General features: G+C 43.5%; 2 protein-coding genes across 3 annotated transcripts; one reads left to right on the top strand and one right to left on the bottom strand.

The window, feature by feature from the left end:
- Positions 1-159: 159 nt before the first annotated feature.
- LOC117896740 (S-formylglutathione hydrolase) lies at positions 160-4,044 on the bottom strand. Of its 2 annotated transcripts, none has more exons than XM_034805206.1 (2): positions 3,932-4,044; positions 160-1,052 (listed from the first exon to the last, which is right to left on the bottom strand). In XM_034805206.1, exon 2 carries the CDS (start codon positions 1,047-1,049, stop codon positions 183-185), a length of 867 nt encoding a protein of 288 aa, XP_034661097.1. In that variant the 5' UTR covers positions 1,050-1,052; positions 3,932-4,044; the 3' UTR covers positions 160-182. The 2 variants fall into 2 exon arrangements, with proteins under 2 accessions (XP_034661097.1, XP_034661096.1); XM_034805205.1 differs by lacking the exon at positions 3,932-4,044 and adding an exon at positions 1,118-1,195.
- LOC117896735 (E3 ubiquitin-protein ligase RNF113A) lies at positions 2,490-3,804 on the top strand. Its single transcript, XM_034805201.1, has 3 exons — positions 2,490-2,685; positions 2,751-3,477; positions 3,538-3,804. Exons 1-3 carry the CDS (start codon positions 2,577-2,579, stop codon positions 3,770-3,772), a joined length of 1,071 nt encoding a protein of 356 aa, XP_034661092.1. The 5' UTR covers positions 2,490-2,576; the 3' UTR covers positions 3,773-3,804.
- Positions 4,045-10,785: the final 6,741 nt, after the last annotated feature.

A 10,785-nucleotide genomic window follows, 5' to 3' on the forward strand; every position in this document is an offset into this window, starting at 1 on the left:
TTTGCATTGTCAGTGGAAGATGCGAACAGTTGGGAGAGCTTTTACTACGCCGAGAGCTTTTAACCCCCACACAAACCGAGGTGCTGGCTGGCTGGCTTCGTGCGGCGCCAAAGTGCTGTGCAGAAAACATTCACAGCTCCATGGTAGAGATTGGATTGAGGTTTTTACACAGAATTTAATTCTTAAACTTTGGTCGCCTTCAACAGATTGGCATGGTAGGCAATGTGCTCGCCCACGAATGTGGATATATAGAAGTAACCATGATCGTAGCCCTCGCGCTGCTTGTAAATCGTCTGGATGTGCTCGTTGGTGTCGGCGGCTGCCAGCAGGTTCTCCGGCAGCAGCTGCTTGGCGGTAAGGAAGTTATCCGCCAGTCCCTGATCGATGAACAGCTCTTGGGGCGTGCTCTCGTACTGGGAGACTAGACGGGTGGCATCCCACTGGTCCCAGTCGGCAGCGTTGTCGCCAATGTAGCCGGTGAGCGCCTTTTTGCCCCATGCACCCTCTGAGGGATTGGCAATGGGTGCAAATGCAGACACAGATTTGTAGAGTCCTGGGTTCTTCAGGGCGCAGATCAAGGCTCCGTGTCCGCCCATGCTGTGGCCAAAGATGCCACGCCTTCCGGCCGCCACCGGCAGATTGGCATTGACCAGCTCGACCAGTTCTTCGGTTACATAGCTGTACATCTTGTAGTGCTTTGACCAGGGCTCCTGTTTGGCATCCACATAGAAACCGGCACCGCTCCCAAAATCGTAAGCAGCATCCTGTCCGGGCAGATCGACGCCACGCGGCGATGTGTCTGGATTAACCACGATGAGGCCGTGCTTTGCGGCGTACTGTTGGAAGCCGCTCTTCTGTATAAAGTTCTCGTGCGTGCAGGTGAGGCCGCTTAGGAAGAAAAGCACCGGGCAGGGCGTCTTATCTTCAAGGGCAGCAGCCGGCAAAAACACTCCAAAGGTCATGTCGCAGTTCAGCGTCCTGGACCTGTGCTGATACACGCGCTGCTCGCCCTCGAAGCATTTTGCACTGGAAATAAGTTCGAGCACCATGTTCTGGAAGTAATAGAGACAATTTAGTATATTTAATTGCGTTAATTCGCCTAAAATATAAAATTTACGTGTTGTTCAGTGTGACCGCGGAATTACTGATAAAATATGACGACAGACCTTCGGAAATATACCCTTTCATTTTCAAAATATACTGTAAATATACCGTAAATGTTAAATCATTTTCCTCGAATTTGATCTTCTGTTTAACATTACCAGATGGCTAGAACTCTCGGTTTTAAAAATGTAATTTTACTAAAATTATCATTCAATTCTCCAAAAGTTTGGCTAATTTTCATGGGTGATCTTTATTGAATTGATTGCAAAATTAGGTTAAAACTAAAACGGGTCAACCAAAAAAAATAGCATTAAAAGTTACGAGTGTGGGAATGGAATGTCACGTTATTTGACAATTTGTTGCTGGCCAACCGATTTTATAGTATGGTGAGGGCACTGTTTACCCTATTTGCTATTTATGTATGATATTAAAATTCCATTTTACCAGCTGCTTTGAAATATTAACAATGACTTTGTCTTCGATGGACATGCTTTTAACCTTTTCATATTTTTATGTATATATGTACATATGTATATATGTAAATCTGAAAAGTTAAATGCATTCCACGAATATTCACAAACATGCATTCACTGCATTCACAAGCATTTATGGAAGATTTCCAAAATTTTTTCAATTCGAGGATATCCATTTCTTCAAGGGTATTGAATATTATATAGGATACTGAATGTTCCGTTCCAAATGTTGGGGAACAGTAGCTGCTCACTTTTGCAGCATGCTGCTGGCCCATACAAATTATGTTGCCAACGGTAAAATACATATGTAAGTGGTAATGGAATGTAAGGTAAACATGGACGGTAAATGTTTTGTAAATGTTAACTACATTTTTACTACATGCCAACTACATATTTATGTGAGTATCAGCAGAGACATCTGACGACGAAAAGAGAGTTTGTTTGAACTGGAACGGAACTATCAATGGTAAAAAGTTCATGTAACATGTGCCCGTTAGCGCACGTTTAACATTAATTGTTGATTTTTAATTAATTATGGAGATAGGGTATACAAAGGAACATAACAAACCATACTAAGAAGGTCAACAATCAAAAATAGCATAAAACGTTCCGTTAGTAGCATTCCATGTTTCTTTCTTGACAACTTGTTGCTGACAAGCAACTACTTAAACATAATTTGGAAAGATTCCAATTAAAGAAAGTAATGAAAACCAGCCGTTCTTGTGGAGAATTTATTGATAAATGGTATACAATTAGAGTTTCAGCGCTGAGAATTCTACTGAGCTAGTAACTTAAAATATAACATCAAAACCAAGGAAAATTAATTAAGGTTTACGGTATATTTTCAAAATGAGGAGGTATATTTCTGTATATTTTTGATGGAGCGGTATATTTGATCGATAATGCCGTGGTCACACTGCTACCGACTTTGCCACCAAAACATTGTATTTTTTATAAGAACAAATTTTTCAACAAAACACACACTTTTAAGGACATAGGATGTCGGAGGAAGCGCCCACCACCTCAGCCTTCGGGTTTAAGAAGCGAAACATCAACAGAGGAGCTGCCATGCGCCGCAAGAAGGAGAGCAGCAGCAGCAATGATTCAGGTAGGTGCCGGCTTACCACCAAACAAGAAATAATTAAACAATTGCAATAATCTTCCGAAAAATAGCCAAAAGCAGCGATGAGGAGGCCCAGAACAAGGCCAGTGCTCTTGTGCGAGCCGAGAACCGACGCAAACGAACAAATCCAAACTTTCAGAGCACAAAGACGGTGAGCAAGGCCAAGCGACAGGCGGGAGCCACGGAGGTCACATCCAGCGATGGAAAATCCGAAGATGATGGACTGGGCGTGGCATACAAATCGAAACGAGAGGCGTTGCCCAGTGGTCCCCAGGACCAGGGTGCCACTTCAGTCAACGAAATGGACACGGAACTGGATCGCGACGCTCAGGCGATACATGCCCGGGCACTAAAAATCAACGAGGAGCTGGAGGGCAAGGCCGACGACAAGATCTATCGCGGCATCAACAACTATGCGCAGTACTACAAGAAGCAGGACACGGCGGCGGGTAATGCTAGCTCGGGAATGGTGCGCAGCGGACCCATTCGGGCGCCGGCTCACCTAAGGGCCACCGTGCGCTGGGACTACCAGCCGGATATCTGCAAGGACTACAAGGAGACGGGCTACTGTGGCTTTGGTGACAGCTGCAAGTTCCTGCACGATCGCAGCGACTACAAGGCGGGCTGGCAGCTGGAGGCCGATCACGAGGCGCAGCGTCGCGGCGACTGTGAATCGGATGGCGACGATGGCAAGTACGAGATTCACTCGGACGAGGAATCGCTGCCCTTCAAGTGCCACATATGCCGCCAAAGCTTTACCAACCCCGTGGTGACCAAGTAAGGGATTTTCGCAGCCTGTGTTTGGGTTTTATTGATAATTATCTTTGTTTTTTGCAGATGCAAACATTATTTCTGTGAAAAGTGTGCCCTGGCGCAGTACAAAAAGTCGCAACGCTGCATCATTTGTTCGCAGCAGACGAATGGCATTTTCAATCCTGCCAAGGAGCTGATGGCACGCCTCAAAGCGAATCCCATGGAATCGGGCGATAGCGAGGATGAGGCTGCAGCGGCGGACGATGACAATCAGGGAGAGGCGAAAGCGCAGGAGATTTCCTCCGAAGATAGTGATTAAGAATAATGTGATTTGTATACAAATCGGGTCTCAGATTGGCCCAAAAATATAGCTAAAAGAACAATCAATGTAAGAGGTGTGGCATGTGATTTTCGCTGATTTTATCCCTTTTCATTGAATTATGTATATCCTTTGCTTGTAGACGCCTTTAGCACTCACCGCTGTCAATATGTGGCCAAAACTAAGCACTCCCAATGTCTTCTTTGGCGGATGATACGTATAGGCGAAGCTACTCCTTCCACTGATGCTTGGCAGCTTAAACGCTGGGCCTGCCGCATGCCGCTTCAAACGTGGATTTCTTGCTTTTTCCGGGGGGCATTCTGAATGTCACAACAAATTTGTGGGCCTACAGCAATGTGGGGGATAGTGATTGAATAATTGTGGAATTTTCACTAGCATAATGTTGACATTTAGGTCTAGGAAAGGATCGTAACTGGAACTTTCTGGCTGTAGTGGAGTGGACCACTCTCCTCGCTCTCTCTATCTGGCTCTCTCTGAGGTGCAATCAAGCGCAAAACAATCAAAAGAACACAAATTGAAGACCCATCCTCGTTGGACTTGCTGAGCGGCGAAAGTCAAGCGCAATTTTATATCCATAATTCAATTGGCAGAACTTTCATTTCCGGTCTTGTGCGCCCCAATACACACAGAGAGAGCAACACAGACACGAGGCAAAGAGGAAAAGGCACAGAGTGAAAGAGAGTTTTCCGTGGGGAATATGAGTGGAATTGGTGGTCGTCTCTTTCCCTTTGACTGAGCCCTTCTCCTTGCTCTGGCACGCTAAAATCTGGAATCTCTGCCAAAACTTCAGCCTTCAGCCAGCCGCATTGTTCAGCAGCACAAAGCCAGAATATTGGCCAATTGTAACGAATCGAAGCAAGAGCCTCGTACTTGCAGCAAAAACTCTGGGGGCATGCAAAATATGAGCCTGAGCACATAAGCCTTTAAAAACAATTGTAACTGCCGAACACTGAAAACTTGAAGCTGGCCCACAAATCACCAGAAATGGCGGCTGCTGCATCGAGGGACTGCAGTGCTTTCGATGTCATCGCAAAGATCTCTGAGTCTGGTTACATCTAATGCTGATTATAATCCAGTCCTGCAGAAGCTCCTCCATTGGCATTAAGTCTTACACTTAAACAGAAATTAATCGCATGCTCAAGTCACGTACGCTGTTCGCCTCACATTTTATGTGCCACTCACTTATTGGCAATGGATAATTGAATGACAAAGTCGTGCATGATGTACGAACGCGTTCGCCTAATTGAGTGGATGGGGCAAAGCGGGAGAGGAGGGTGTAGGGCAGAAGCAATCATCAGCCAAAGTCTCGAATAAAATGAGCGCAAAATCAGTTTTAATTATTTCCATAAATGTCAAAGCGTGGCCCATACGTGAGAGAGTCTTGGAATTTTATAGTTCCTTCAGCGGCAGCCGTAGCAGCAGCAGCTTTGATTGCCAAAGCGGAAATTGGGTAAATGGGTAAATCGAGGTGGGAGGACTCTGAAGTTTTCCGCCTAATTAGGAAGTGAAAATTAGTGTGTGCCGCTACCCACACGATTGCCGTTTTGGCCTCAATGTAATTAAGCGTTAAACGCGTTTGACGCCTTGAGTGAAACGACTGCTGCCTCAGTTTTCTTTGGCTGTATCCTGCAAAGGATCATCCTGTTGTTGTTTTGCTTTGGATACTCTTTCAGAGGGTATCCATACATCAGCTTTGTGGCAGTGTTCTGCGTTTATAACAATTTCCTAAGATAATTCTTGCTTATAATTCTTTCTTTTTTTGGTGTGAAAATAATTCCATAAATTGTTTGAATAAAAATCACGTGAGCTTTTTTATTCTTTAGATGACTTGGAAACGTTTGTTGCCAGTTCTAGGAGGGTATTCAAAGGCTGCTTCGTCCCTGCGTATTTATCTTGCGTATATCTATGTGTGTCTCTACCCTCTGTATCTGTATCTGTATCTGTATCTGTATCTCCGTTTCTCTGTATCTCTGTCTCTGTGTTGTCTTTGAGGTGGCTGTCTGCACGTTTTCCTGTGCTGCTTGCTGTTTGTTTTCATTCGCTTTTATTTATTGGCTTCTAATGTCATTGACTATTATCCCTTAGGGCCAGAGACCAGAGTCCACAGCCCTGGAAAGGACTTCCTCTCCTACTCCCTCCCACTCCCCCCTGTGACTTGGAGCTCAACTTGTCGCTTATTGTGTCAATTATCATTTATTTCTAAATGCTCTCTTGTCTTCGCCGAAGGTTGTCGCACCTTTTTGAATGATACTCCCCACCCAGCCATCCCCCACTCAGGGGTGCTGCCTGCTGGCAGGACGTGTCCTGGCCTTGCTGACAATGTTACCCTTGGCCATACTATAAATTGTTATTGCCTGTCCATGGGATATATGTACACAGAATTCTGTTCTTAAAGTTGAGCAAACTCCATTTGGCAGCGCAGTTTGTGGGGCGTAGCCGCCGCTTCGTTTCTTCATAATTTATTATCCATTTGAGTGCGGCTTTTGGGTGCAGAACTCCACAAAGTGTTCCACTGAAATATATATTATAATTTTGCAATTGAATAGTTGCTTAATTATTGCATCATTTCACTCCACACTGCGCCATGGCCATAAATAATCGCCAACAACAGTATTAAGCCACCGCAGAAATCCAGCCTCATTAATCTTTCACTTTAAATAGTCCCCCAATAATTATGAAATAACAACAACCAACGATTGTTCAGGCACGACCACGACCAAAGCAATTAAAGCCCAATTTAATGAGATAACAATTTATGAAAATCCACAAATTGAAAGCCACTGAAACAAGTCTCTAAGCTATACAAAATATCAGATAGCGGAGGAGACTTGGGCATTGAAATGAATGCAGAAAGTAAAGTAGATTAACCAATCCAGTAAAGCAAATGGTAGTTGTGAGGATACGATCCACATTTCTGGAATATTTTGAGCCACAACTAAAAGTAGTAGCCATATTCCATACGCCCTTCCATATCTGCAGTAGTTCTCCACACTCTCAGACCTCCTCCAATAAGAAAGACCAACAATCTCTTTGGTAAATCTGTTGGCCAATATGTAAGCCATCCGAAACTTTGGGCAGCCGAACCAATTTGTGTCTCCGCAAACCGCAACTTTAATTTATAGCAAACATTTTGTTTGCAGCACTTGCAGCTCTTGCCCTTGGGGTGGTACTGGCAGGGGTCCAAAGGCGTCTGTGGCATACACAGAGAAAAAGAAAGTTTTCTTCAAAATACAAAGAAAGCACTCGACATGTACGACATGTCCACAAGAATGGCCTGTCATTGGTTAGCCGCAATGCAAATAAAGATAAAATGCAAAGTGGGCAAAAACTGGCCAAAATGCATACAAAATGGGGGGGAACGGAATGCGGCGGATGCTGGGAACATTGGGGATACTCAGATACCAGCGAAGAGAACCAACAATGAACAAATCGCTGCCACTTTTACGCCATTTTCCAATTGATGTTGGTCGATTTCTTGTTCTCTCTGCGTTGCCCCACTGACACCCAGCCACAGATTTCCCCTCCACCTCAGTGGTCCCCCCCGACTGACACTCTGGTTTACGACTTTGCGAGAGTCGAAAGTCGAGAGTCGCCTTCGTTTTTGGTTTCTGGAAGGCGCAAACTTTTACCCTGCACTTTATGATTTTTGCGCAAAAAACTTTTGTCAGCTCGGGCTTTGTGCTGCTATTCGGCTCTGTTCTCCACTCTGTTTGTGGCCCCTTCACTGCCTTTTGGCACGGGCGGCTTGCCATTTATTGGCAGAGCCAGATGCCATTTGGCCTCCATATTGATGTTTATTACACTCACCGAAACGTATAAACAAAATCCAACCCAAAACCCATATTCAAACAAAAAAACAAATTCACAAAAGCCACAAAAATATACTTCATAATACTCGCGCTCATAATAAGGTAACAAAACTTTCACTGACACTTTCTCCTTGCACGGCGCGGAAGAGATCTTTTCAATTGTGTGAAAAGTTGGCATAAAATAAAAATCAATATTTCGTTTATTGTTGTTGTTAAAATTGATCTTTATCGAAGCTAAAAATAATTTGAAGTTCAAATAACGATGCCTGCCAGAGGGAGTGTTTGGAAAAGATTACAAATTCGGGGGATAACATTTTGCACACTTTACAGAAGGGAGAGTTAGATAGCTACCATCCCACATCCCCTAAGGAATTGCCAATCCTATTATTTCCACCATTAAACCAGTAGTTTTTCCATTAATTTGTAAACATTTGCATTAACACCCACCCAGGGGTTTTCTTCCAAATAAAAGCCCATCAAATGCTAAAGCCATTAAAAAACCACCGTCCTAGTGTAATGTTAGCACCTTGGCCAAGGCTATCTACCGACACGAATGGGCCATCCTATCCGTGTGAAATCGGGCGGCATTCAACGTATCCTGTGCACAGTTACAACTTCCGGTCAAGCACACACAAATGAGCTACAAAATACATACAATGCCACCCACATGGCGGCACTGCCCTGAAACATCTCTTAGACATAACAACATGAGATTGCAATAAACAGAGAAAGAGACAGAGGGGGAGCGAGCCACACACAGAGACAATAGAAACAACAATGAAATGTTGGGTTATAAGCAAATGAAGCCATTTGTTGGGATAAACCACAGACAGAGAAAAACCAAGAGATGGGAATGGCCAAGAGCTGGAGAGAGAGAGAGAGAGATTACCATTGTCCAGTCTAAAAAGTTTCAATAAGGAAATATGTGAGCAAATAAAATAAATGAAAAGTGTCTAAAAATTTCACTTTAATAAGCTCAAGAACGAAAAGGACAAAAAGCACACAAAAAAGTTTCTCAAACTATTAGCTGTGTATCCGTGTGTGTGTGTTTGTGTGTTTGTAGCTGTGTGTGTGTGTGTGCATGCGGGTGTAATGGGTTTTTGGTGTTGACAGTTTTGTGAGAGAATTTGAACAACAAGTTGCCATTTTTGCTCTCTATTTCCCCAATGCTTTTTGGGCAGAGAGACTCTAAGCTGAAAATATTTTCATTATAAACTTTACGACAGGTTTGTGTGTGTGTTGGCGAACGGAAACGGAAATGCGCCATTAACTGGCAAGTCAAGCTTATTAGCTGCAATAAAAAATAATAAGCTGCCAAGTTATGTTGCAATTGTGGCATATTTTCATCCACCCAAAGAGAGAGTCTCACTCTAGGAGTATGTGTGGGAATGCATGTAGCTGTGAGTGTGTGTGTGTGTGTCTATTGTGGTGTGCCTCTGCTGGTTGTGTGTGTTTGAAAATTCTTTGCTACTTACTGACTTGGCTTTTTGCACTTTTCTTTCTTCGGCAAGAACTTTTCTGCTCATTGTGTCCGTCTGTCTGCCTGTCTGTCTGTCTGTCTGTCTGTCTGCCTGCCTGCTTGCCTGCCTGTAAGGATGTCTGACAGCCAAGGACAACATGCCAAAGGGGACATCCTTTCTTTACTTCTATGAAGGAGAAAGAGCGAGAAAGAGCAAATTCAAGTTAATTTTATTTTTAAAATCGTGCTACAATATGTTCTGAGTCTTTGTTGAAAATGAGCCAATGCTGCCACTCTGCCATTGCCACTGCAAGTGCATCAGCCACTGCTCCTGCTCTTTGCCTGATAGTTGACTTCTTCTAGCCAGACATGACTTTGGGTCTGTCGGCACTGGGAAATGATTATGAGAAGGGCAATGGCAGTGGGAGACAGTGAGAATGTGTGGACAAGACACTGAGAACTTGACAAATTGAGTAAATGTGTGAGTGCGTCCTGCACCATTGATAGGGGCAGCTCCTCCTTAAAGTTTCTGTGGTGACAAAAGGAGGAATAAAATAGTTTTATGACTGCCAGATAAAGAGGTTTTCTAATTTGAGAAATAGTTCATGGAAGCCCGCTCCTTTATCCTTATTATATTTGTTTGCCAGCTCTGCCCTTGTCAATCACGTTATTTTTAAACAATTTAATTTACATTTATTATATGTATTTTAATTGAATTAAAACAAAATCCCCCATAAATGTTTATGTATTAAATATTTTGTGCTATTTTTCCCCTAATTAAGTTAATGCCATTGTTCTCTGCATTTAGCTGAATGTGTTCCAACAACCACAAAATTCCATTGATTTTGCAAACTCTGTCTCTAAATTATTATAATACATAATTATCCAATCAAAACTTATTGTTATCCATTATAATTATAATAATGATCATCCTGATTGCTGCTGTTATTGCGCCAGAGAGCCAAACACATTAAAACTTTTGAAATTTAAACACCTGTCAGCCGTTTCGACGTTTGACGTTCGATGCCACAAGAACCGACAAGGACAAGGACCTCAAGCAGAGGAAGAGAGTGAGAGAGATCTGGCAGCTCCACCCCCACCCGGATTAATAACGAAACAATTTAGGGAACTTTTCTGAGGGGTGCGGGGAAGTGCTGCAGGAGTCTCCGAGCAAGGAGCAAAATGTAAATAATTTTCAATAATGTCCTGCTAATATCAACCACAATAACAATAACGTGCACAGTACATAGAAGCAGGAGAAACGAGGACGCGGCAAGAAAACGGCAGTGACCCTGCGGTCAAAATATTTATACACTTCCCCTCCGCCCAACCCACCAAACGCTGTTGAAGCCCCTAAAGAGGGTGCTGGATGTTGGGTTTCCTGTCGTGGGGTTCGTGTCTTCACCTTTCAATCATGCTTTATGCCCTAACATTACCATTAGACAGCAGTCGAAAGCAAAGTTTTTGGCATTACTTTAATGCACAGAAGGGGGGAGAGAGAAGTTACTTGGAGCAGCAGGGATGTTGGTAATGTATTAAAAAAGTTAAACTTCACCAACAGGTTGTACGTGGGAGTTGCTAAGTAAATTCCCCCAAAAAGTAAAGCGAGATATTTCCGTATACACTTGCACGGGGTCTAAAGATTCTGGGAAGAGTTTTCTGCCTCTGATTCTATAACCTGAACATAGCTACTAGAGAATTCCGGGAACTCCAGCTCTTCCTCC

The sequence above is a fragment of the Drosophila subobscura genome, chromosome O (genome assembly GCF_008121235.1).
Source record: "Drosophila subobscura isolate 14011-0131.10 chromosome O, UCBerk_Dsub_1.0, whole genome shotgun sequence".
Classification (NCBI taxonomy): Eukaryota; Metazoa; Arthropoda; class Insecta; order Diptera; family Drosophilidae; genus Drosophila; species Drosophila subobscura.

Excerpts from the sequence above, each read along its gene's own strand:
- LOC117896740 (XM_034805206.1), bottom strand. The coding sequence starts at position 1,049 with ATGGTGCTCGAACTTATTTCCAGTGCAAAATGCTTCGAGGGCGAGCAG.
- LOC117896735 (XM_034805201.1), top strand. The coding sequence starts at position 2,577 with ATGTCGGAGGAAGCGCCCACCACCTCAGCCTTCGGGTTTAAGAAGCGA. Across the intron at positions 2,686-2,750 it reads CAGCAGCAGCAATGATTCAG|CCAAAAGCAGCGATGAGGAG; the intron begins GTAGGTGCCGGC and ends TCCGAAAAATAG. Across the intron at positions 3,478-3,537 it reads ACCAACCCCGTGGTGACCAA|ATGCAAACATTATTTCTGTG; the intron begins GTAAGGGATTTT and ends TGTTTTTTGCAG.